General features: G+C 42.7%; 1 protein-coding gene and 1 long non-coding RNA gene across 4 annotated transcripts; one reads left to right on the top strand and one right to left on the bottom strand.

Annotated features, from left to right (window-relative positions):
* Positions 1–365: 365 nt before the first annotated feature.
* Positions 366–26,659, top strand: pals2b (protein associated with LIN7 2, MAGUK p55 family member b). Of its 3 annotated transcripts, XM_085445540.1 has the most exons (13): positions 366–471; positions 8,439–8,501; positions 16,359–16,477; positions 16,989–17,141; positions 18,691–18,843; positions 19,473–19,700; positions 20,489–20,620; positions 20,704–20,800; positions 21,109–21,177; positions 21,270–21,431; positions 21,516–21,718; positions 23,208–23,336; positions 25,228–26,659. In XM_085445540.1, exons 3-13 carry the CDS (start codon positions 16,361–16,363, stop codon positions 25,402–25,404), a joined length of 1,620 nt encoding a protein of 539 aa, XP_085301666.1. In that variant the 5' UTR covers positions 366–471; positions 8,439–8,501; positions 16,359–16,360; the 3' UTR covers positions 25,405–26,659. The 3 variants fall into 3 exon arrangements, with proteins under 3 accessions (XP_085301666.1, XP_085301665.1, XP_085301663.1); XM_085445539.1 differs by lacking the exons at positions 366–471; positions 8,439–8,501 and adding an exon at positions 12,151–12,295 and having other exon boundaries at positions 16,359–16,459; XM_085445537.1 differs by lacking the exons at positions 366–471; positions 8,439–8,501 and adding an exon at positions 12,151–12,295.
* Positions 12,227–14,155, bottom strand: LOC146683316 (uncharacterized). The gene is made up of 3 exons (XR_014917408.1): positions 13,810–14,155; positions 13,614–13,695; positions 12,227–12,289 (listed from the first exon to the last, which is right to left on the bottom strand). It is a non-coding gene; the product is annotated as an uncharacterized LOC146683316 (long non-coding RNA).
* Positions 26,660–27,573: the final 914 nt, after the last annotated feature.

Below are 27,573 nucleotides of genomic sequence, written 5' to 3'. Positions count from 1 at the left end.
CACTCGTACTTTCCGCGCAAAGACAAAATGAAGAATAAATGCGGTGCACACCTGTAGGGCGCAAAGCAGCTGTGCTTTCCTTTAAAAATAGCGAAATGAAGGTCAACAGGACGGTACCGGCCATCTCTAGTTATTTTCTACTACATAACGCACATTACGTTAGAAATGCGATGCCCGCACAGTCTGAGCTGGACTTGCCTCACGTAATATCCATACGTGAATGGATGAGCGCATCACAATGTGACGAAAAGAAAATACTATCTACATTGTTTCCACTTCAGCGAGGGCCGGGCCGCAGCTTTCATTGGTCTGTGTGTCCTGACGTCAGGGAGGAGGCCGGGCGTGTCGGTTTGATTGACGTCGTGTGCTCTGGTAGTCTGCTGCGGGACCGGGACAGACAGCTGAGGGGGGTCTGAATGTCCAACCGGGACGATCGGCGGACTACCGCGAAGTCGCACGCGCCATCCACAGGTAAGTCACTGCTCGTGATCATATCCGAAACGTGGATGTTGGGAATTCATTCATCAACTGGCACTATAAATGGGAGACAAAGACACTTAGCTGTGTGTGTGTGTTTGAGGTACAGCAGTGGAGTTTGACAGAAGAAGGAGAGGTTCGTCCCCTCTGCTTGTCAGAACAAGCTCCACTCCGACACGTAACAGCTCGCTGTGGGCACTTACTGTGAACCCGGACGCGTCCTTTCCTCCCCCCTTTACTCCTGCCTATCGTGACGAGGAATACATGGGATGGGTTGTAGTCGTAAGTGTGCTTACGCCACAATGGCTCGGATGGGTAACAAAAAAATGGCCGCACGTGTGGCGAGATGGTTGAGCGCACGGTTGTCCGGTCAGCCAAAGCGGCTCAGGCGTTTGGCACGGGATGTGGCACACTTGTTCGAGCGCGCGGATCCGTGCGCCAGATCCGTGCGCCGATTCCAGGAAGATAAGAGGAAAGAGCTGCGGGTTGTTGCGCTGACAGGATGAGAAGGCTGGAACACGCGTACGTCCCAGTGTGACTGACTGCAACATCCACCAGCAAAGGAGGGTGGGCTCAAGGAAAGGACAGAGAGCGAGAAAGATAGATTTTTTACTCTGTCATCAGACCAAATTAAAACTCTTTTATTTCTTTTATTTTGTTGACTAGACAAAAACTTTACCAGCGAGCATCAGCACACTGAGCTAAAGCTGAATGAAAACACAGCAGACCCTTGGCTTGGCACAAACTGGCCAACCAGAGGTACAGCTAGACGACTGCATTGATTTTTATTTTCTGTCCTCCACTGGAAATGAATGAGTGCACCATCCCATAATAATCTCCTTACATGATGTCAGAACCACTTTATACTGCCACTTAATCGAAACATAAAACCAGGGAGACTTCCTTGCTCAGAGGAACACAGCACAGGGTCACTGGGCAAGCTTTATAAGCAGTTTAGCATCGTGCACGTGACGGGGGAAGCCCATGCACATACACAACATCACTGTGGATCTGTCCAGAGGTGCTACACAGGCTATGCAGACCCCTGAGAGGAATAGATGTATCTTGTTGCATCTTAACAGGCGCTTATGGGTGTTTCTCTGTTCATGTCAATGATCTAATCAGATTTAGTGACTCTCTTAGTGTAAACAAAAGGAGGAAAGAAAGGAGACTGAGTTAGTTAAGCACATCAGAGCAAGTCTGTAGTGGCTGCTGGGGATGTCCTTTAAGACTTCTGAGTCATGATTCAGGATGACCTTTATTGTTCTGCTGAAGTAAGACTTCTCAGCCCAGCTATGCATTTCCCCCTTGTGTCATCTCGGAGTTAAACATATGCCCCCGGTCAGTGAGCCATGCTGAACCCCAAATCCAACCCTCCGAAGCTTCGTCGTTTCTATTATTAATTATCATGTGTGGGAGATAGGAGGGAGGGTAGAGACATAGAGCAATGGACTGGGGAAAGTGGAATGACTCAGGCCTCCCAGCTATGAACAACACATGTATGAGAAAGCTGTTATCTACATAATAATCCCTCCCTGCCCTCCACCAGGCTGCACCTCCCTGTTGTTAACGTGTAACTGACACCATAGTAACTGTTATCATGAGCAAACGGCATCTGTGCGAACACCAAACTAAGCCTCAAGTGCAAAGGAACATTATTTTGAAAAGAACCTTGTGTCAGAATCGCTGCCAGGCAAATGTCTGGCAGTTTTTGCTGCAGCCTATACTGCTGATTCACCAGATTTTATCCATCACAGAGGCCTTAAAGAAGCATGCCACTACAAACCAGCAATAAAACAAGCCGTTTGCCAAAAAAGACGGCCTGGTTTTACATGTCTTTCTTGCTCAAATTGGTAAATAAAAGGTTGAATCTCCTTTACAAACTCCACAAAAACTGTGTGATGAAAATAGGGAAGATGATAGAATAAATATCTAAGATCAACAGCTTCCTCTTTTTTTCTTTCTGGAAGCTTATTTGCATTGAGATGATGTAAGGCCATCGTTAGCGCATACCAGATCAAAGTCTTGGTCCATTTCCTGGAGGAGGCTCAGCTAGCAGGATACTGCAGGCTGTAGTTTTAGACAGAGGCTAAATCTGATTGCAGTATTTGGCAAAAAATAATTTTAAAAATCCAAATATGAAATAAGACAAAATCCTTCATTTTCCCATCTCTTCTCGCCTTTTTACCACCCCACACCGCTCATCAGGTTTCTCATCTTTAAACGTTTGCTGTCATTTTTAAGCACTGTTGCATCACCTCTCCCCACTCCATCCCCTCCCTCTCTCTTCCTTAACACTAACGATCACTAGCAGGAGGCTGGGAACGCGGAAAGGCTGCAAAGATGCAGGCATGGCCATGTGGCGGGTTAGATTATGTCAGGAGGGTACTCGTTATTAAGATGATGCGCGCTGGGCGCTGAGAGTTTCTGACGAGCTGTGTAATTATATCCTCCCAAGCTGTGAGGCAAAGCGCAGACATCCCACCAGCTGGAACCTCACCAGAGAGGAAATTGAGGTCATTTCTTGGTGATGTGTGGAAATCGCTCCAGTGCAGAAATTTATTGCCTTGAAAATGGTGGTGATTTGAGCATCAGGTGATGAGCAGAGGTAAGCGTGAATCAGCACAAGGATGGAGCGGTTTGCTCATCGTAGAGGTGGATCGGGAGAAACTGAGGTGGCTTAATCAACATCCTGCAGCTGCAGTCATAAAATGATGACTGTTTGGGAAACATGGTTATGGTTAAAAAAATTAAGCATACACTGATCTGCTAAGATAGCCATCTTAGGGGGTCGCAGTGTAATCCTCTTATTGAGCAGCTGGAGTGACCTACATAGGGTTTGTCTGGAGGCAGAAGGTGATGGGTGAGAGGCACGACAGCATGGATGGCTATGTGATTGGAGTTGTTGCATGAATAGCCAGTTATTACACACTCATGTACATTTTCAAATACACACTGTTCTTATGAGTCTGCCACTGCAGCTCAAGGTTAAAGGAAGTTTACAAATTGCCCTGTAAACTTCCCCTGGAACCAGCCAGTGAAGTGACATCTTGACCTGAAGGCAGGACAGAGCTCACTGGCCTCTTTTGTGATTCTCAAGTCACTGAGAGGAACTAAGAGTGACGGCTGCTCTCAGAGCCCAGTTCTCCGCAGAGCCTGGGGCACAGGAGGATACAGAATAGGGGTGGACAGAATATACAAACATCAGCTGAATAGTTCTCATGGGATGGATGCCTTATGGGGCAGGTTCTGAGTGTGCATTTGTGCTTCACAATCCCAAGGGGCGTAGCACTGTTCACCGTAGACTATAAACTTGCAAAATGTGCTCACTCCCACACAGCAGGTCTCGGGTAGAGTTCAGATTTCCTGCTAGTGTGACCAGAACTGGAGGAATTAAAACCCCACATCCCGCTGATGTTCGCCTGCGCCTTTAATAGCATGCATATGCACATGCACACGCACGCATGTTTACATGAGTGAAGCGGCAGTGATGTTTTGTACAAGAACAAACCCTCTGATCCTCTCCATAATCCCTCTTCCATGAGCCGTCCATCATCTGAGTGCTTGGCAACGGGGAGGAACTCGGAGGGCTCGTTCTTTCATACGGACCAGCCAATGGCAGCCAGGAATGCAAATCACCATTTTCTGTGATTTTCCGTCCTGAGAGTTGGAAAAGAGGATCAGACTGCAGAGGTGTTGAGACATCAGAGGAGTTCTGAGCACAGGACATGCTGAGTGAAAAGGGGAAATTATGGTTCAGCGGGGTTAGCGTGTTGGCAGTCCTTCTACCTGTAGAGAGCGTCTGTTTTTAGATGGGGGTAGTGTCAAAAATAAGTTGTATAACCAGTCTGTGGGCTACTCTTGCTTGTGCTGTTGTTGACCCTAGCTAGCCAAAGAGAAGAGTAAAGTTATAACATACAAAGAGCTGAAGTGCACCAAAGAAAAGTGTCCACTGGCAGCCACTGTCTGTACTTTTCATGCTGTATTTGTGATTTTTTGAATGTTTTTTGTTTTTGTTTTTTATATTTCTCCCATTTTTATGAACTCTGATGTCACACACTTCCCTGTTGCAGTCCACTATTCAACCAATCAGCATTCACCCGATGCACAGCATCATCCAACTCAAGCAATGTTTAGTTGGGATTTTGAACAACTGCACAGAAACATGTTTACATTGCTCAAAACCCCTCGCCATAGGGCCAGTGCAGGCAAATGAAGTCTGGCAATTCATCTCTACCAATTCTGCCAATGAAAGTGGTCAAATATCCAGCCAGAATGAATTCAGAAGCTTGTTGATGGCTACAAAAGGAGCATTAAACCAAATATTAATAGTAGTGTATGTATATATATTCGAGCCTGACTTTAGGCCCTGTTTGGATTAGAGAAAAACCAAAATAAATCCAAACATGTGCAGCCAATTCTTCTTGTTTTTGCTTAAAAGTCATTAAAGATGTATTCGTACAAACAATACACCTCATTAAAAAAAACAGTTTAAAGAAATCATTAAAAGCCTGAATTTATCATGATATTCACGCCCATGATGAGTGTGTGTGAACTTCTGACTGCAACATATGCAAACAGACACATTTGTGGAACCATAAATTCAACATAAGACAGATCAACCTGGTCACTGAGGAGCTTTGTGCAGAAAAAATAAGCTAAGCAAATATCCATCAGATTTTTATGGACCTTTAATTACAATTACGTTCCTGTGCTTATAGCTAGACAAGGTTATTTGGTAGGTTCTTGAAAAAGTGAAAGGGCGTTCAGCAACCACTCTTCTCTGTTCTCCCTCTAGACTCTCATGTTTTCTCTCTCCTCCTCTGAACTTCCCAAGACTTGAGAGGCTTTCCCCACAACCTTGTCTAATCTTTAAAGGATTGTTCTTTCTTTTTTTCTTCAAGACTCCTAATGTGCCTTTTATCTGGTCCTTATTGTCATGCTCTAAATCTCTCTCCTGCTCGGCTCGTCTGACATTCTCTCACTCCCTTTTACACACTCCTCGAAGGGCCAGATTGTGACCCTTGCTGTTTTTTTCTTTCTTCCCATCTAATGGTTTAGTTTTTAGGGGGACAGATATAATATTAATACAGATAGTGCATTCACTAAGGCACTGTATGGATGTGTATATGAAATGGTGAGTGCTAAATAACTACCAGTCCAACTAACCATGAAGACTCTACTGCTTTGTGTTTCTACTCTGTGTTGCAGACAATCCTGGAAGTACTGTGAACAGTAGCGCTCGATCTGCTTTGATCAGCATTATTTCACAACGGCTCCTTTGCATTTTCTTCTGCATAATATTAAACAAATAAAAGGTTTTTATACTGACCAACATATACCAATACTGAAATACCTGGAAAGGTCCGATATCAGCCAAATGATATATCATAGGGCTCTGTCTCTTTGCTCCTCCCTCCTCATTTGGCCCCTTCGATTGGTCCATCTTGGCTCCCTGCCCCTCGATGCGGATGATTAGGCGAGGAACTGCCTAGTGACTTTGCCTCTATTAACATTCTTCCAGGGGATATCTTTCACTTCCAGTGAGCGTGCAGAACCTGATTTTAATCTGTGTTGTATAACGAACTGACCCCTGTACTCTCCCTCTTGTAATAGTAGGTGACCAGTTAGCTCTGGTACGACTGGGTGAAAAAATACTGCCACAGAAATAAGAGATAACTGCTAACAAGTGATGGTGGAGGTTCCTCTGTGTTGTCATCGCCTTTTTGTTAATTTTCTGTAGAGTGATTTTGCAGGAGGGTACTTGTTACCTAGGGAGCGGCTTAAGACCAAGATGTACCTGCGATGTGTGTGTTAGGGGAGTATATAAAAGAAGATTACTTTCTTGATTTGAGAGGTCTTCCAGATCATTTCTCATAATAAATAAGCAGACATAACTTGCAACTTTTATTAGACTATTGAAAGCCTTGACTGCTTGAGGTGAGAAAAATAAAGGGAACGTGAAAAAGGCTGAATGCAGTGATCATGCAGCTATCAGTTATATGGAATAACAGCATTTCAAAGCAGGTTTTTCTTCTTTATGCTGGCTTGCATTTTGTAACGGTCCATTTCACAATGGCTCTTAAGGGCAGCGTGAATGTGTTTAACTCTGCCAGACTTTGCAGTTTTATTAGACACAATTAAATATCGTACAGCGGGGCAGGGCATGTTGCTGGAAGGAGCAGTGCTTTCTGCCTGCATTCACAGTTTAGACAGAAAAGAAAAAGAAGCGAGGATGTGGTGTTTGAAATGGCTTTTATGTGGCTGATGCAAAAATCCTCTTTGTGTGTTTATAAAGCTAATTCTGACTACTTAGACCTGAAGGTTCATTCTTGACAAGGAAAACAGGATAAAACATTTTCCTTCATATATGAAAGTCATCAGCAGACTTAAAACGCCCATGTTCTGAATACCTCATGTGCTTAGAGAGTCCTTCAAAGTAGGTGGGAATGTAGGATATAAGACAAAAACAGGGTTTGTACAATTCTAACAAGTTAATATGGTATGATCAACTTCATTCTTCAACACAGCCTGAACTCTCTTATCCTTTTTGTATTTTCTTTAAGTAGTCTTCAGGAATAGTTCTTCAAGCTTCTTGAAGGACATTCAAAACTCTTTTTTGGATGTTTGGATCTTCTCTGGCTGCTTTTTCTTTTGTTCTATAACAAGATGATCCCACACTGCTTCAATAATGCTATGGTTCACACCTTGCAGAGCTCGATCCATGACTGACAGTGTACCATTGTGTGTTTTTCTATCCTTGTATGCTTTTACGGTTTAGGAACATTGTCATGCTGAAACGTAAGCTGTTGCCAATGAGACTCTTTCCAGATGGTTTGTATGGTGGTTCAAAATCTGCCAGTACTTTCTGTTTCATAAGTTGATCAATTTTGGTAATATTCCCAATAGTACTGGTTAAAATGCAGCCCAAAACCATGGTAGAGTCTGCACCATGCACCATGTTTTACAGATGGCTGCAGACACTCACTGTTGTGTCTTTCTCTTGACCTGCTTCGTACCTATTGATGAAGGTTTGAACCATAAATTTCCCAATTGGAGTCCCTCCACCATCAGACCTGTTCCCACTGATTTTCAGTCCAGTTCTTGTTTAATTTGGCATACCTCAGCATTTTCTCCACGTTTCCCCTCTTTAAGAATGGCTCCTTGACAGCCATGCTTCCACTGAGACTGTCTTTACTGTATTTTCATCTGTTTCTTAAGGACATGACTTTCAGATACTGTTTATCTTCTTTAAATTGTTTTGTTAGGTCTGCCCCCTTTTTCCCATAGATTCGATTAAAAAAATGTGAGCAAATTATGTGTTTTTGCGACAGGCTACTAGTAACAAAATCCTCAAAGATACAATTTAAAACTGAGAAATGCACAGCTTTAGTAACACTCCATCTTTTCTGTACAGTTTCTTTCTTAAATATCAACTGTGCTGGATAAACAGTGAAAGAATGACTGTATCTGCATTACAGTGTTCAACAGCACGCTGAGACAGAAAAATCTGTAATACGACACCTCAGATGCTGGCAAACCTCTGCATGAGACTCAGACAGGTTTGCAAGTCAAAATGAGAAGAGAGGTTTACTGGGTGTGAATGCATACCGCTTCGTCATTACTTTCAGAGAATAGTGGCCATTTCCCATACAATGCCAGCTGATGATGCGGGCATCGTTGAATAGCTAAAGACATTAAATTGTCAGGGATTTCTGTCAAAAGGCATCCCACGAGAGGAAGGGATGACATAGACAGATACAAGTAATAATTCACAGGGAGACTAGAGTTATTAGGTGGGACTGGTAAGCACGACTGTGTATCTGAATCCTCAAGTGAGTTTATGTGAGGAATGATGAAAACTGGCGAGCAGCAAAGCAAACAGGACTGAATATTCATGGCTCATATGGATGATCCTCACAAACTTTCACACATCTCCCACCCTTCCCCTGTCTTTTCAGGTCTTCACAGTTGACTGATGAGCAGCCAGTAGGACTGGGCTTGGGCTACACCGACTGGCATAGGTAAACACAACTTTCTCAACCCACCGGAGATGTTGAAATGTGTTTTTTTTCTTGCATTCTGACATGATTTTGTTGGTTCGCTGGGAGACCTGCCAGCCAGAACTGTGTTGGTCCGGAAATCTTTACTTTTAAAGATTTACTTTTGAATAAGTAAGGAAGCAGCTGATTTTCTTTTAAGTGTGTGTGTTTGTGCTTGTGTACCCGTGTGGATTTCACTTTTGACAGCACTTCCTCTGTACTTGAAAGGGCCATGCTGATGTTAAACTAAAAGCGTGGGATTAAAGCATCAGTTTTATATAACCAAACTCTGTATATATTTATTTAGCGTCCCCAAATCTTACCTGACTGTGACTGGCAGAAAGTACAGCTTTTGCATTACTGGCTATTATTAGATGTCATTGTATTTTCGATAGAATACGCAAAAGCTTCTCTCTCTCTCTTCGCCTTTTAAAGTACCAGCATTCATTCTTTTATATATACACAAATTTTCTCATTTCTGAATAATAGAACAATTGCTTTAATAATTTATAGCACAGTCTTGCTTTGCTCATTACAGATCTGGCGCTTGTGGATCAGTTGTTTGTTTGTTTTTTAAGTCTGTGCAGACTTCCCAGGGTGCTTTCTTATGGCACGGTGCTTTAGTTCTTCTCATGCAGCTGCTCTGCCTAAGTTAAATTCTGTGTGAAGTCGGCAGTCGCTGCCTTACTTTCTAAAGGCGAGCAATTAGATCGACGTTTTAGAGAAAAAACCTTGCGTGTGCGATCAGCTGTGTCTAGTGCCTGTAGTTCAGTTGGAGAAATGTGCTGTGACACTGCACTGATGGCCAAAGAGAAAATCTCATGCTTCCCTCTGCACTCAGAGTCGTTGCCAGTGTGTTGCAGTGCGTCGCTAAAGGCCATTTCAGCCCTTGCCAAGCACAGCTATGTAGCATACTTCAGCCCTGTGGACATGTTTGAACACCAGATATGGCGAAAGAGGGAGAGAGAGATTCTGTAATCCAGTGCTTTCGTGGCAGGATTAAAATCCCGCGTCCTGAGTTGGGGGAGGGGTTGACTGGTATTGCTGAGGATGGGGTGGAGGGAGAGGCGGGGTGGATTAAAGCCTACAGATTTGCTTCTTGCACAGCTGTGACGCTCTGGGAGGAGCCTGATGGGGGGCAGTGGGAGGAGCTTGTTCTAGATTATTCTCATTTTTGCTTCCATGACTTTGGTCTTGATACAGAAATGGAGATTTGAATCTCAGGTTAAATCACAGCATATCCTTCGCGTCTTATAGAGCGCCATGGTTGCACTAATTCAGGGGGTCTCAAGCTGACTGTTGTTTCTTGCATAGCTGTAAAAATTGAAATGTCTGTCATTAGTTAGCCAGTCCAGCACCTGCTCACTTAGTGCTCCTTTACATGGTGACCAAAGCACATCGTCACATGTGTTATACAAGCGCAATTGACCTGCTTGTAGCTGCTTTCTGCAATCCAGTTAAGTACTCTTGATGACAGCAGTGCAGAGTTGGCTAGCTGCCATACTTTACAGTAGTGTCACTGCTGACATGATATTATAAGTTGTGTGGTTCTTGTGTGGTTGATGCTAATCTTTTACGTAACATCATGCTAGAGCTAAACGCACCAGAGCATTCAGCCAATGTTTGCTCCCTGTCATCATAATGGTAAATGGTAAATGGCCTGCATTTGTATAGCGCTTTTCTAGTCCATAGGACCCCAAAGCGCTTTACACTACATTCAGTCATTCACCCATTCACACACGCATTCACACACTGGCGATAGCAAGCTACATTGTAGCCACAGCTGCCCTGGGGCGCACTGACAGAGGCGAGGCTGCCGGACACAGGCGCCACCGGGCCCTCTGACCACCATCATAACATCTAAGTCACATTTGTATGCACAATGTATTTATTGTGATTATACTTTTTATGTTATTATTCATAGAGTAATGGCCCATAGGCTGGCCTCCTACAAAAATGGTCTAATTGGACTGTGCTGACATGGTCAGGCAGCTGTTTGTCTCTTTGTTTGTCTCTAAACCAAGTCGTAATCAGATGACAGACTAGGGGAGAACTTCCAAAATATGGAGTCAATAATGTGTTTGGTATCACATCTGCTAATGCTAGCACTGCTTAACCAGCAAGATTCCTTGTGATATTAAATGGAATGCTAATTTTGCCTGATAAAAAAATAGGCTTTATCAAGTACTTACTGAAGAAAAGGAAGAGCCAATACTTTAAAGCAGGGGTAAGCAATGGATTTTTCCAAGGGGCCACATGAGGAACTGGGACTGTTGTTGGGGGCCGCACCACTAAGGTGAACTGAATTCTGGTCAGTTCCTAATTTTATCCCTATATAAGCTTATCAACTGCCCTTTAGTATTCACTTTAAAGCATGTAATTTAAACATGTGAGCTGTACTGAACTTTATGATTATGAGCTTTTATTTAGCTCTTAGCAACTTTATGCCGCATAGCCTCAAAGAGTTCTTAGTAAGTATAGCAACATAACTTGCCTTTTATTTCCAAGAGAGCCTTGCTGTGATGTGTTAAAGCATTCTTTGTGAAATGTTACTTATTATCCTCAATATAAATCAGGACAGACAGGGTCAAACGGTTATTAAGATAATATTTCTGTTAAGAAACAGTCATGCAGCCAGCAGCTTGTGCAGACGTACTTAGGCAAAAGGCAGAAACAAGAAAAACTGCAGTCCAAAAAAATGTGCATAATCCTGTCAGCACCTCGAGTCTACTCATTTAATGAGATGTAAGGTGGTGAGAGGCACATTCATTTTAGGGGGGGGAAGCAAAAAATTAAAGAGAAAAAGCTCCCGTTGGGCTGAGGAAGAATCAAAGAGTTGGACGACCACTGAGGGAATTCGTGCGAGCACAGTGTGCACAAACAGAGTTTCTGGCTTTGAGCAGAATAAGTGTGAATGGGAGCAAGAAGGAGGACAAGAATGGGAATGTAGGGTCAGGCCCTCTTTAGTAGCACTTATGTAAGATTACTTACATAATGACACATTCAACTAGTGTGTGTGAGTGTGTGTGCCTTTGTCTAGACAAGAGGGTTAACTTGACTTTGGGTGGGGTCAGGGATACAAGAGGAGGGGTACTCAAGCAGGCCTGGTAAAGGAGGATCGTGGGATTATGTGTGTGTGTGTGTTTATGTGTGTTATCAAAAGAGGCGGGGGTGGTAGTATGAGAAGGTATTAAAGTCAGAGTACAGGGAGGGAACTAGCAGGCACTGAATGCATGTCCACATCTGTGAGTGCTATCCAGCTTTCTGCCTCTCTCCGTCTCATTTCACGCCTGTCTTTGCAAACTCGTCCAACCATCAGCCTCTTTTCCTTTCTCTTTTTAAAAAAATATCTTCCTTCAGCTTTCCTACTTCTCTTCACTCCCCTATCATTCCTCGTCTCTTAAAATCCTCTGATATTAATCCCATTCTACTGTCGCTGTCTTTGTGTCTCTTCTCTCATTATTCGCCCTCAATCCCCTCTGTCTCTCTTGCTCCTATCTCCCCTTTCTGCATTTTTTTTTTTTGAAGTGTGGAGGGTCAGCAGTGCCAGAAAAGACAAGACAGAAGACATATTGGCAGAGCTACTGGTGGTTTACTCGTGGTTAGCCTTAGCATACTTGTGGCAACAGAGAGGAAGAGCTTGGCGATGGTCACAGCAATGGAGGATTCCTGTCCCAATGGGGCACAGGAAGAGGAGGAGGTGAGACCCCTGGGACAGCATGCCATGGAGGGGCCCCCGGCTGTACGATCCACCCAGGGAGCAGAAACATCTGGAGGTGAGGACAGTAGGAGGAAGAAGGGAGCTTTCAAATATTAGGATGAATAGTGGGATATTGTTATCTTTCATTTAAGATGGAAGGCTTTAGATGGGTAACTCCAGTGGTTTCTTCAGCTTCATGTGGAAAGTCTTTAGAGCGACAGTTCCCAACATTTATATCCCCACAGTTGTGTCAGATTTGCTTGAGTCCCCTGTGATGGATACCAAGCAATGAATAAATAAAGCCTTGTCCACACAGGACAGCAGTTTGTTAATGTGTGTTTAATGCAGCTAATGATTGGTCGCTACCAGACAGGCTAGGTAACATTAATGTATTTACTATTCTGTCATACGTCAATCAACAGTATCCAGTGCTGTGATTGATTTATCAGTGGGCCAATATCATCATCATTTATAAATGAAGATTTAAAAAAATAAGTAAGTAACAAATACAAAAACTGTGAGCGACGAGGTTGCGCAGTTTGCCCACGAGAGAGCACTCTGCAACTTTCCTGTTGACAGCACATATTTGAAAACCACAACAACCAGTCTATCGGAGCAGATTCAGGCAGAGGGTAAAAAGTAAATAATAACTGCACACAACAAGTGTTTCATATGTCTGAAAGAAGAAAAAATTTTGCCCGATATATACAAAAAAAGTTGAATTTAAAAAAAAAACAGGTTCTATTTTAAACCAGTGCTAGTTTAGATGAAGAATATGTTTTTATAACTAAGGGGACTGAATTTCAGTAGATAAGACAATTTTTAGCATTAGAAATTTTTCCATTTCTAATGCTATTTGAACGTTTATCCAAATCTTTTAGCAGTTATCTGTTACAACCAATAATTTCTCACTCCTTATTAATTCATTTTAGAACTACTTTATTTGACTTTTATTCTGTTCTACTTTGATTAATACATGAATTTGAACCTAAATTAGCCAGTTTTACCTGCAGCTATAAGTTTCAGTGAATTTTTTAAATCCTTTGTCCATTCTAGCTAACCTTTAGCTAGCTAACCTTTAGCTAGCTAACCTTTAGCTAGCTAACCTTTAGCTAGCTAACCTTTAGCTAGCTAAAACCTGCTAATAATGTTTAACACACATCAGTTTATTCAGTTCTCTTTTCAACAGTTTATCAAGTAAAAGCCAACTGATTCAGTCATTTATATTATGTATTACTTTAAGTTAGCATTTCAGATATCCTTGATTCTTTCCTAAGCAGTTTAAACATGCTCTCAGTCCTCCCAGTTAGCGCCTTGGTGTTACAGCTGACACAGGATAAGCAAGTGTAATTATGTTTAAAGTAGTTTAGGTAAACAGCAGTATTTCAGCCTACCTTTGGGATCCAGTTGAGCGGTTAAGAAGCGCTGCTTTACAGCAGCTTTAGCTGTGAGAGTCCCAGGAACTGCACTGCACTTCTGAAAAAAGAAAAAAACACCCTCAGATATATTTCGTTATGGATGATGTGTCAGTGGAGTTGCTTCTCTGACAGTCATCTCAGAAGCTAAAAATAAATAAATAAATAATGATACCATGTTTAATACAAGTTGCGAGGTTTTTTCTTTCTCCTGGGATTTCATTCCTTTAGAAACAGAGCAGTGATCTCTGCATCAGCATTCAGTGCACATCATGCTCGTAGGTGTGCATACCGATGCAGTGGTTAGATGTTGCAGACAAAAGTGCCACGGAGGGAGAAATTACAAGGAGGTAAAAGAGAGTGATTCATTATATGTGAATAAATCATCTGGAAAAAAACAACTGTTTGGTGCTGTAATCTCTTAGCATTAACAACTCCTTCAGGCCACAGCATTTGGATCTCTGTGTCATATTTCAAAAGATTATGTAGACTTTAGTTTGAAGGCTTTAGTTCATTTCCCAACTTTTACCGGACAGAAATTTTAACAGGTAATATGCACAGAAGCGTGGACGAGTAAGGGTTCCTGTTGTCGGGGATGTAGTAAGTAGGTAAAGGTCAATGAAGACGACACCGGGATATACAAAAGGTTTCAGCTGTGTGTTATTCTGTGTATGCTTGAGGTTTTCACTCCGGATATGTTCATGTTTTGCAGTAAACGTAGCTTTATTTATTGCATACAAGTCAAAAGTTAGTTGTGCCATGGTAGTGTTAAGTTTCCATATTCGTCTTGTCTGTGTGTGTCTGTGTTTGTGTGTAGATGCCTTTTCCCGAAATGACCGTTGCCCTGTGGAAGATCTGTGTGTGGTTCCCCAAGAAGAAATAAATTATTGTGTCCATATGTCCGTACTGAGTCTTAGATTGTGCTGTTGTGCCTTAAATACACAAAGCTTCATTGATATACAGGTTTGATTGTCTGCAGTGCTGTTTTTAACCTTCTTCCCCCCTATTTGTCCTTCTTAAAGAGGATCATAAATATTTAAGGTCTGTTTTGCACCGAGCCTGTTGTTTATGCAGTCTCCCTGCGCTCCTGTGGTTATCAGACGCTGTAGAGCTCGAGTTGAACCGTGACTGTTTCAGTACAGCAAACCAGAGAAAGCAGAATTTAAACAGTGATTAAACTGAGATCTAAATCACAGAGAGGCATTCATTTGGATAGAAATGAGCAACCAGAAGGAAACGTGTGTTACACAAGAGATGCTACTTTTTTCGGTAATATTTTACAACTCTCCCACATGGTGTGATGCTGCAATTTATCTTGGTTAAAATGCATTCCAAACTTTTAATGCTTATGCCTCTTTTACATAAGGAAAAGCTGATTAAACATTTTTAAAGTGCATGTCAGCAGAGCTGCGCTGTGGTCAAGTGGTAAAGGGTCATATCGCATTTGTATAAATGTCCTGAGCGGCTCCTCAGTCCAATACGACTTCGATTCCTTTCTTTCTCTATTTTTCATCTTTTTGTTACTGTTTCTTTTAAATAAAAGCTAAATGTCCAATATTTTTTAATAGGTATACATGCCAGATTGCAAAACCTACCAAAAATATAATATATAGACGTCAGCATTTCATAATCTGTATTTTCAAAGCAGCGATTTGGTATGGGGCACTTTATTCTAAAGAGGGGGCTGAAGTCATAGACTATAGCTTGACTTGATGACATGGAACATGTCTCAGGGTTTAAGAGTAATAATGGGTTAGTGAAGCAAAACGCAGAGTGAAATCATAGAGTGAATCAACTGTATACAAGTGCTGACCGGACATAGTTATTACCCACATAGGTGTAAAATGACACACACATACACATACATTTCCAGGGATTTAAATGGCTAAAATGTGCTTAGATTGGCTTTAAGACACTGGCATTAGGGCGTTCAGCTAGCTGATACCTACAGTCCACACCTCTCCCTGTCTCTGTTTATGTTAACAGCATAGAGGCTGACTGCATCTGAATCCAGGAGCCTTTAGTTGAATGTTTAGGGCCTTGAGGAAATCTGGAAAAAAAAGCACTTTGAAGCTTTAAAGTTAAGCTTTTTTAAAGTGAATATACACAACTGTGCACACTCTGTGCAGACCAGGCTTAATATTCTGGGGTGCTTGTCTGTGTATACAAAGTATGTGTATCCAAAACTCTCCCAGAGAACAATACTTGGTGTCTGTCGGCCAAATCAGCTCTTGACTGACAGCGCTGACTCAGGGTAAGACTGGCTGCCTTGACTCAAAGACCATTTGCCAGCTGTGTTGTGACATTTGGGTGAAAGCTGGCCCAGACAATACTTACTGTAACATGTTTCAAGCCCAACTCGTGACTTTTGGGCCACATCTGGCACACACTGCACTTACCATATTGGACCATCTTATGCTGTCTAGGCCACACATCATTTTCAGTGCTGTAATTAGTACCAAAAGCATCTCAGATTAGATCCAGATGTTATCCTGGCTGTGGAGTTTAAACTGAGTGAAAGCATGCCCGTTCACTGCATCTGAAACATTTGGGTCTTCTTTTGCACTGGAGTGTGAGCAGATCTCTTTTTGCTGTTGCTTTGCCTTCAACAGTGTCATGGATGTTTACACTCTGAATGACTTTCAGGCCTGGCTAACTTGGCTTTTCTCTTTTTCTCTCTGTCTCTGTTTCTCTGGATCTTTGTGTCTCGTCCCATCCGTCCAGCCATGCAGCAGGTGTTGGATAATGTGGGTGAGCTGCCCACCTCTGCCGGAGCCAAAGACATCGACCTGCTCTTCCTGCGCGGCATCATGGAAAGTCCCATTGTACGCTCCTTGGCTAAGGTAGCACACACACATAGCTCAGGGCAAGCAGCAGGGGGCAGACAAACCACTAGCCAGCTTCAAACTCCCCCACATGTTGCTCTCAGCAATGCTTTGCTTGCTCTGGCTGAGGCGTTGAAGTACAGTAAGGCTTTGATTAACACACAGTGCTATTTGCATCAGACCTAATGCATAATGACGTAAGAAAATTGTGCAGCTTTGCATTTCTGTGCCTTTTTTATTGACAGTGCATGCACCTACGAACACGCCTTCACTGCTGTTTGAAGTCTAGTGTGCAGTGAGTTCAGTTTAACCACAGCTGTAGCTCCTCCATACAGGGTCTTGTCATGTTGTGCTTTTTCAAATGCTCCCTGTAGAGCACCATATCATATCTACAATCACGGCTACTGAGCAAGTCTCACTTTCTGTCATTCACTCTTTGCACATCCAAATAAATACCAACAAAACCAGGAAGGTTATGAAAGGCAACCGCCATCTTTCCACTTTTCCTGAGCTTCTTTGTCTCACCCAGGCTCAAGAGCAGCTGGAGGAAGTGAAGCTGGAAGCGGTGCAGGACAATAACGTCGAGCTGGTGACAGAGATCCTGGGCGACATCAACAACCTCAAGGTTAAAGACGACAGCGCGGCTGAGTTGTCTCGAATCCTCCAGGAGCCGCACTTCCAGGTGAGCCAGAGCAAGAGCGAGCACAGTTAGGTAGGCTAGAACAGACGCCGTTAACACAAGCACTGGTTATTAACTTAGCTTATGAGGTAATATGTGGCAACCCAAAACACTATGATAAACCAGATGCTGTTTTACAGCACTGTACTTATAATGTTATGTCATAATCAATACATAAATTCTGGTGTTGCTGCTCTCTGTTGGCAGCAATAAAACTTTCACTGTCTCTTAAAAGCAAAGCGAATATTGACTCTGAATCTGGGAACAGTGTCTCCCTGTGGGCCTCATGAGGAATAAGACTTGTGTTTTATCTAAAGCGCTCTTGTTTAAATAGGTCTTAAAAATTGTATCCTATCATATTGGTTTTGGCTTTGCTGACTCTTCTGCTTCATTGCTAAATGTCCTCTTATGGCTTCTCTCTATTCTATATTTCTTCATTTAGCTGTTATGTATTGACCCTCCATACGTTTGTTGAGTGGCACATTGTATGTTTTCATCCTCTTTTCTATTTCTACATCAACATTCATTTCTTGATGCTCCCTGAGAAAAAGTGGTTAGCTTGAAAAGAATACAGCTTTTTAAATGCAATAATTTCAAATAATTATTGAATTTATATATTTCCAAGTGATGCACACTTTTTTCCACCTTATTCTACTTTTTATTATTAGCAGTAGTTGTTGTAATGTTACTGCACGTTTGTGAAATGGGGACTGCTTTTCATCTGAACAGTATGTCGTACTCTAAATGTTACAACACTAGCTACAGTGGCACAGATCAGATGTTTTGGAGCCTGCGCTCATGCATCAGTAGAACACTAACCTCTGTGCCTGAACTTAGCAGGGGCTTTATGCAGGCAGGGCCAATAGGAGGTAGATTTCTGAGCCGAGCGAAGCCCCTGCACCAATCAGAGCTCTTTGTGCCTTTAGCTGAAAGATAAGACTCTGTTGACCTACTGAGCAATAGAGATACGGAGGGCGGAGGGGGGAAAGCAGGCTAGGTGGGAAAAGGAAAACAGATATTACATCACAAACTGAGTGTTTGATTTTACAGACTTTTTGTATTTTTCACCAGTGAGCGGTTGGTGGTGATTTGGAACCAGTAATAATATATGGGGAAAAAGCAACTTGAATGAAAGCTGTTGGAGGGATACTCACGAATCAGACATTAAGTGATTAGATTTGGGTGGTTATCCATATTTGGGATTTTATCCATTAGATGATTGCTTTTTAAGCCGCACCTAAATTATTAATATGCTAGTTGGCTGTTTGGAGGTATAACTGTCCCGTTTCACTGTTATAACGTCTGCCAACAGAGCTTTTCTATTCACTTGAAACATCAAGTCACAGTTTTGTTATTAATATTACTGTGAGGAAGACTAAATTTCCAATGTGGTCACAAGTGACATTTACAATAAAACTACTGAGGGAATGGAACTCAGTAATGTATCGACTTTACTTTTGTGAAAGTGTAATTGTGCTTCTTCCTCTACAATAAGATGTAGTTAAGCCTTAGCACTCGCCTACCCTCTCCTTTTTTTTTTCCTTTCTCTCAGTCTCTTTTAGAGGCTCATGACATGGTAGCCTCAAAATGCTACGAAGCCCCGCCTCCGACTGAGACAGCCAATGACGCAGCGGTGAACAGCGCTCTTATGCAGGCCGATGCCGTGCGCATGATTGGCATTCGAAAGAAGGCCGGGGAGCCACTGGTGAGAGGAGACTGCACGCTGACTGAATGTGTTTGCATGAGTGTGCCACATTATTTATCCATGGGGTGGCTGTAGCTCAGGTGGCAGAGCAGGTCAGCCACTAATCAGAACGTCGGTGGTTCGATCCCAGGCTGCACCCTGGCTGCATGCCAAATATCCTTGGCAAGATACTAACCCCGTATTTGCCTACTGGTGGTGGTCAGAGGGCCCGGTGGCGCCTGTGTCCGGCAGCCTCGCAGGGCAGCTGTGGCTACAATGTAGCTTGCTATCGCCAGTGTGTGAATGACTGAATGTAGTGTAAAGCGCTTTGGGGTCCTATGGACTAGAAAAGCGCTATACAAATGCAGGCCATTTACCATATTTGTTTTATAATTCCATTTAAAATGCTCCAAAAGCTGCCAACACTACAAACATGGTCGATAGGTTACTAAAATTAACAGGGGTGAGGCTTAGCACAAACCCCAAGAATCAGACGAACCCTCCCTCGAGCCAGCACCTGGTGACAGTGGGAAGAAAAAACTCCCTTTTAAGAGGAAGAAACCTCTGGCAGAGGCTCCAGGCACAGGGAGGGGGTGAGTGTGAGTGCGCAGGAATCAGAGGTAATAAAACATCCCTCTTCTTCCTCTCAGGGTGTGACATTTCGTGTGGAGAAAGACGACTTGGTGATCGCGAGAATCCTTCACGGAGGCATGATTGACAGACAGGGTCTGCTCCACGTGGGCGACATCATTAAGGAAGTAAACGGGAAAGACGTTGGCAATAATCCCACTGAGCTCCAGGAGATGCTCAAAGACTGCAGCGGAGGGATCACCTTGAAAATACTCCCGAGCTACAGAGACGCTCCTGCTCCTCCACAGGTGAGCACGTACAAGCACAGGCATGCACTCTCCTGCTTATGTAACCGGTGGCAGATGTTGGGTGGTGGCACCATCCTGACGATATGTCCTACGGCCTTCCCACAATCCCTCGCGCAGGAATTTGAACTCTGGGAGTCCTATTAATAACACTCCAGATGCTATCTAGGTCACACTAGCAGTTTCTGTGTCATGCACGCACTCCAAATACACGCACATGTGTTTGGAGTAATTTCATGCTCTCTGACATGCAGAGTACAGTAGTGTGTGACGCTGTTGTACAGTTCCCCTCAGACACGCTCCAGTAATGTCTTCTGTGTAAAAAAAAACAAAAAAAAACACACACATATATATATATACCTTGAATCTTGGAACACATAAACCTGGAAATGCTTATAAACTGAATGAAGGGCAGTAAAAGTGAATGAGACGTAATGCAAAATCACTTCCTGCTCTGTGGCTCAGAGCGCGCTGCACAGTATATTTCACTGGCTTGTTTTATTGCTTCCTCTGGCTGCTTGTTTAATCTAATGCTCTGGCCAAAGCACTTACCCTTTCTAGCAAAAGCCCATGCAGCGTGTTGACGCAGCATGAAGAGCTGTGTCGGCTGCGGCTGTGGGAAACGGGCCGTAATGGGTGTGAAAGAGCTGCCGTCACCATGCCGACGTGTGAGAAGCCATGCTGAGTTAAAGCTGCTTTGTCTTTCTTGTTGCTTTGTGAACGGCCATCTTCCTCTTCAATCCTAATTTAAGCGCTTCAGGAGCTCACACCTGTTCCTCTGTTCCTCACAGGTATATGTCCGGCCATACTTTGACTATGATCCCGCCAATGATAGCTTGATCCCCTGTCGGGAGGCAGGTATGGCCTTCAAGAAAGGTGATATTCTTCAGATTGTAAACAGAGAAGATCCCAACTGGTGGCAGGTGAGCCTTCCTTCACAGACTGTCTTTGACCGAACTTTAAACTTTCAATTTTCTAAATTTAACTTTGAACTGATCCACGCCAGGCATGTCACGTAGTGGGTGGTGCCACGGGTCTGATCCCCAGTCAGTTCTTGGAGGAGAAGAGGAAAGCTTTTGTTCCCAGAGACTTGGATGGATCAGGTGAGTACCCTACCTGTACTTCTTGGCAGTGATGCCAGACCTTTGTGTAAACACTCTGTGAAAGATTCCTGAGCTAAAACTCACCCAAGTTCTTAATGTTTCTCTTAAGCCGAGGCTGTTTTTGAAGGGATGGAGTGGCCTGTGAACTGGTTTACTGCCAGACCTCTATCACTTGTAAAGCTTTTAGCTGATTGATGGCAAAAAAAATAAAAAAAATAATGGGTAGTTAGTATTTTCAGTGGATGCCTGCCCCCGTCTGGCCAAATGCTGTAACAGCAAAGATATAAACGTGCATATTTGTCTTGCAGGAATTCTTTGTGGCACCTTGGCTGGAAAAAAGAAGAAGAAGATGATGTATCTAACAGCCAAGAACGCAGGTCAGAATATTCTTCATGGTCTAGATGTTTGGTTAATGTCTTCATTGTCTTTCTCTACAAGTGGCTAACAGCTTTGAAATGTCTTTGAACAGAGTTCGATAGACATGAACTGCAGATCTATGAGGAAGTGGCAAAGGTTCCTGCTTTCCAGAGGAAGACGCTGGTTCTGATAGGTGCCCAAGGAGTGGGCCGACGCAGCCTCAAGAACCGATTGATGGTCCTCCATCCCACGCGTTTTGGCACCACTATACCATGTATGCCACACTTGGGTTTCTAACCGCTTTTCTCAAATTTTGCTACAACAGTGCAACATTTACCTGATTCATGTCTTCTGTCAGACACCTCACGGAGACCCCGTGATGAGGAGCTAGGCGGCAACTCCTACCACTTTACCTCAAGGACAGAGATGGAGGCTGATGTGAAGGCCGGCCGCTTCCTGGAGCACGGCGAGTACGACGGCAACCTGTACGGCACAAAGATTGATAGCATTCACGAGGTGGTCGCAATGGGACGCACCTGCATCCTGGATGTCAACCCGCAGGTATGAGAGGGGTCCAAAGCGAGCGAATGTCAGTGGCAGGGTTATTTTCATGCAGTGAAGGGTGGCTTTGACATGCAGCATTTACTCACTGTGTTTGACCTTTAGTGAGAACATTGGAGAGTTTTATTAGGTGAAGTTTGGACCAGCGGGACTTTGTTTCAGTTGAGTTTGCATTGTTTCAGAAAGTTTACTTTCAGTTGAGTTTTTATTAGTTCCACTTTTAGGTTTAGTCTTTTTAATTAATCTAATATTGGTGGATGTTTGTCAGGGGAAAAGTTCAGAAATGACATCATATATCAGAGTCATGTAGACTTGCCAAGTCTTAGTGCACCAAAGCCTTATGAGACAGTGTGGTTTTCAATTGCAATTTCAGATCTACTTTTAAACTATAATAACCTTGTGTTAAAGGATTTGAAAAAATATGCTACTCAAAAGCACTTAAAGGAACACATTAATCAGTATAGCAGTATAGCATCAAGTCAATTAAACTTCTATGATATCGATCTGATCAGTTAAGTAGCAGAGGCGGTATTTAATGTTTCTTGATTGTTTTTTCACTAGTTTTCCATTTAGCTAAGGCCAGTCTCACTACTGTTATTATGAGGTGATACTTGGGCCCCATAGAGGTTGGACAAAAGGTCTAACTCCTCCAAGATGGCACATCAACTCATGCCACTACCAGAAGGTTTGCTGTGTCTCCCAGCATTGTCTCAAAAGCAGTCGGGCAGTTACTCTAGGAGAGCTGGTGAGGCCTGAGAAAGGTCCTTAACCCGTCAACCATTAGTCAGTAGGATCGGTATCAGCCCCTTTGTGCAAGAAGGATGAGCACTGCTGAAGCTACAAAATTACCTGCAGTAGGACACTGATGTGACTATGTTTGACCATACAATCAGAAACAGACTTCATGAGGATGGTCTAAGGACGCCTAAGCGTCTTGTGGTCTCTATATTCACTGCCCCGACCATGGAGTCTGATTGGCGTTACCTGTAGAATACCAGAATTGGCAGGTCCACCACTGCCATTAGTTATCAGGATGAAATCCTTGGACCCATTGCCAGACCCTAGGCTGATGCGGTGGGTCCTGGGTTCCTCCTGGTGCACGAGAATGCCCGGCCTCGTGTGCAAAGAGTATGTAGGCAGTTCCTGGAAGAGAAGAACTCTGGGATATTATATAGATGGGCCTCCATCTATCCAACTTCCCCAGGGCCAGGTCCCTGTTCCAGATCTAGGAGGAGACCCCCAAGGACACCAGCCAGTCTCTCATAAAAAGCATGTCCCAACATTGTGAGGCATGCATACAAACTATTGCTGCAATGAAAGTTTGCCAAAATGTGTCATTTTTTTCACTTTGATTTGTGGGGTGTCTTTGAATTCAGACCTCTGTAGGTTGACAATTATTATTTCAAATAATGTGGCATCCTTTCATTCCTAACACATTACCTGGTCCGTGTAAGTATAGTATAATGAAAACATCTTTGTCTCTCTTCAGGCTCTGAAGGTACTGAAAACAGCAGAGTTCATGCCTTATGTGGTGTTCATTGGAGCACCAGATTTTGATACTCTTAAGGCCATGCACAAAGCTGTGGTGGATGCAGGCCTCACAACTAAGCAGCTCACGGTAGGTTAACAACACCCATGCGTAACAATGGGATGAAGTAAACACACACAAACAACCATGCTCTCTCTCACACACACACACACGCATACATAGTGATATGCTTGCATTATCTGTCACTGTTTTTTGACATTTGAGCCCTCACTTACATATCATGGGGATAACTGTGCAATATTTTATGTCAACTGTAGTCAGTCACAAAAACTATGACTGATTCACTGAGATAAAAGACACACTAAAGACATTTGAAAAAAAGGTGTGGTGGTAACTGGTGGCCAGTTTGCCTCTCATTGTTTAAGATTTTGTTCTCCCTCTGGTTTAATGTTTTTAACACTTTTAAGATTAAATCACCCTCATATGCTTTCTATGTGGGCCTTACTAAAAATAGACTGAGGGACAGGGTGGCTAAATATAAGTATGCCGATTTGAATGACCCTGTGGCCAAAACACTGCCTGGAAGCAGATCATGTTACTTGCTGGTCAAACAAAATCCTTCTAAAAGTACCTTAAATTACATACAGTCGTGGTGAAAATAAAGTACACCGTCTATCATCTCTATCATTGTGCATATCAGAACAAAAAAATCTGAGATGAACAACAGCATACAACATATTATGCTATGTTCTTAAAGCCAAAATGCAGAAGCGTCATGTTAAAAGTGACATAAACCCTTTGATTTAGTAGAAGCACCTTTAGCAGCAATAACTTGAAGTATGACTTCAGTAGTCTCGCACATCGTTGAGGAGGAATTTTGCTCTACTCTTCTTTACGACGTTGTTTGAACTCATTTGTTCTCGGAAGCTCCCACCAAACCATTTGAATCAATCTGAGGTCTAACATTTTGACTGGCCCATTGCAGCAACTTGATTCTTTTCTTTTTCAGTCATTCTGTTGTAGATTTGCTGCTTTGTTTGGGATCATTGTCCTGTTGCATAACCCAAGTTTTAGCTGTTGGACAGATAGCTTTATATGTGGCTCTAGTGGAGTTTGGTATACAGAGGAGTTCATGGTCAACTCCATGACTGCAAGCTGCTCGTTTCCTCTGGCTGCATATCATCACGCCTCAAACACAGTGCTTGGCAGTTGATATGAAAGTGTTTGTACTGATGTGCTGTGTTTGGTTGCTGTGTGTTATGGCCAAACGTCTCCACGTTGTTTTCATCTGTCCAAAGGACATTTTTCCAGATGTTTTGTGGTTTGTTCAGATGCAACTTTTTAAACTTAAGCATTGCTGCCATTTTCTTTCTAGAGAGAAGAGCATTTCTCCTGGAAACCCTTCTAAACGAGTTCGTTTTTTCCCTAATTGAATCATCATGAACTTTCACATTTATCGTGCTGAGGCCTGTAACCGGTCTGACCTTGAGGTGAATGTGTTTGGAAGTTCATTCCTGGGAAGACTGGCAACTGTCATGAATGCTTTCCACTTGAATGCTCCAGACCAGCAAGCTGGCAAAGGTTCTGCCTTTATGGAGGTCCTTACATTTGTTGATCATCAGTTAATCAGGCGATTTTGAATTGATTGACAGCACCTGGCCTCTTTTAGCAGCACCATATCAGCTGCACATTGCTGCTAATACGGAAGAAGTAAGGGTGTAGTTTTTGTCTTTGTCGTACTGTTTCTGCATTTTTGGCTTAGTTTTTGTAAGACACAGTCTGTTGTGTTATATTTTGTTCTTCTGTTCTTGAAAGACCAGGTTATTTTTTACTGTAACCTGAAAGGTAAAACCTTAGAATTGACAGAGGGTCTACTTTCTTTTTACCATGACTATAAATATCCATACACTCATCATTTGTCCACCTGTCCTGGTCTTCACTGTTATGTGCTGGACACTGACACTCATGCATACAACTTGGATTTATCCCCAGAACTGACCCGTCCTTCATGTTTCTGCAGGATGTGGATCTGAGGAAAACGGTGGATGAGAGCGCCCGCATCCAGAGGGCTTACTGCCACTACTTTGACCTGACCATCATTAACGACAACCTGGATAAGGCCTTCGAGACGTTACAGGCAGCCGTGGACAAACTGTGCAGTGAACCCCAGTGGGTCCCAGTGAACTGGGTATACTGAGGACTAGCACCACTCGTTACACTGTCCAGTCTACGTGGGCCTCAGTGACCCACCAACATGTATGCGTGTATGTGTGCGTGTGCTTGTGATCACAAAGGCCAAAGAAGACGAAGGGCAGAGATACTACTGCAAGTAATCAATGAAATCTCATCGCTCTTTCTCCTCTCGGGCCTGCAACTTTTTTCTACTCGAAACTCAAAGGGAAAGAGTGCTTATTTATTTTATAACTTTTTATGAAAGATCTTTCTATTCAGTGTGGGATTACGGTGAGAATGAAACAAACCAACCATGAGAAAAAAGAAAGAAAGTCGTGTCACGTGCTCGGGCCATACTTTTTTGCATTAATTTATTGTTGTAGTGTCGCTTTGTAGTCGTTTTCCTTCATTTTTAAATACTTCTATCAGTCTTCCCTCGCTGACACGGAGGATTCACGGTCGCCACCCGAACTCCAAAACAAAGACGAGGACAAGGCGATCGATGACAAGAACTTGAAGCCGTCATTGTCCAAGAAATCTCACGGTGTGGCACATGTTGAACATCATTGCTCTGTTTTCTTTTCACCTTCATTTACTTGAATCCTTAATGTTATTTTTTTAATGTCGTCGGCCCCAAAATCCTCAATCGGTTTTCTCCATGAGCGAGGGGCTAAAAAGCTCATCCGGTATATAAAAGAAAAACAATGTTATGACGTACTTTTTAAAAGATCAAACACCATGTCTGTTCATTTTCTCTAGTTTTGTTTTGTTTTTGCTATTTTTTTTTTTAATCAGCGTGATGATTAGTAGAGTGTAGCATTCAATCGTTTGCTTCTATCGTCTGTTTGTCTGCAGTATGAGTGTCACAGTGTCACTGGCCATCATCTTTACCTGCTACAATGTGTTAATGTTTTATTTTTTGTGAATGTGGCTCAAACCCACTCGCTCCTTAATGATCCTCATCTTCAGTGTTGCGGTTATGCCAAAGCCCTTGTGATCATGCTCTGAATCAAATATTAAATTCACAGTTCTTAAATCAGATACAGAATTGAGAAAAACCTGAAATCTGTCCTGGACTTCGTGACTTCAGGATAAAATGAGTATTAAATCACTTTAGGTGGATATTCGTTGCAATGTACAGTGAATACCATTTCAAAATGCTGAGGGTATTCTGTGACAGCCCTGCTGCCTGTTCAAGTGTTTCCACATCAACCTCATGTCTTCTTTTTACATTTTTATCAGCAAACTTGTGATGAATAAAATTTGATAAACCTCATAAACTAGTTTCTTGTTAAATTATGTGTGCAACATTTCCATTTATACCTCGTAAGATTCATTTCCGTCAAATCCAGACACACAAAAACAAAATATCAGACCTCAATACTTTGAAAAAAACTGCATTCAAGCAAAGTCATTGTGTCTAAAAACAACATGTAAACGTATTTGTGTTAGTAACCTCATACAAAGCGGATGCTTTATTAAGTACACCTCTTCTTCAAATGTTTATTGCAAATGTCTAATCAGCCAATCAACTCAGTGCGTTTAGGTGCATAGACATGGGCACGTTGATTTGATGAAGAGAATGATCAGACTCCTAGCTGATAGGAATGCAACAGTAACTCAAAAAAACACTTATTCCAATGAAGGTGTGCAGAAGAGCATCTCTGAATGCAGTACGCTGAAACTTGAAGCAGATGGGCTACAGCAGCAGAAGACCACACCAGGTGCCACTCATGTCAGCTCAGAACAGGAAACTGGGGTTACAATTCTCACAGGATCATCAAAATTGGACAACAGACAACTGGAAACATTTCTTCTGCAACATTCAGATAGTAGGACCAGAAAAAACACGAATGCATGAATCCATCCTGCGTCTCAACGGTTCAGACTGTTGGTGTAATGGTGTGGAGGATATGTTGTTGGCACAGTTTGGGCTCAGATATGAGTCAATGTACATTTCTGGCCTTAGCTGCTGTATAGTGGATCTTTTGGAATGAGGAGTTTCATTAATTTACTGTTACTATTAGAAAGTATAAAAAATAGGAAAAAATGCCCTGCAAAGTAATTATGACCTACAAATTTGTACTTAATAAATGACAAGCTATTATAAGTTTAAGAAACGGTTTGTTTTCTGCAATTTGTCGTTTGACGCAAACAAGAAGAAGAGCAGCAGCGCCCCCTGCAGTTTGTGTAA

This window comes from Copadichromis virginalis, linkage group LG22 (genome assembly GCF_057382275.1).
Source record: "Copadichromis virginalis isolate Kocher_CV1m ecotype Utaka linkage group LG22, C_Virginalis_male_GT1.1, whole genome shotgun sequence".
In the NCBI taxonomy this organism is placed as follows: domain Eukaryota; kingdom Metazoa; phylum Chordata; class Actinopteri; order Cichliformes; family Cichlidae; genus Copadichromis; species Copadichromis virginalis.
The sequence above is the reverse complement of the archived record's forward strand: the minus strand, read 5'-3'. Positions and strand labels throughout refer to the sequence as shown.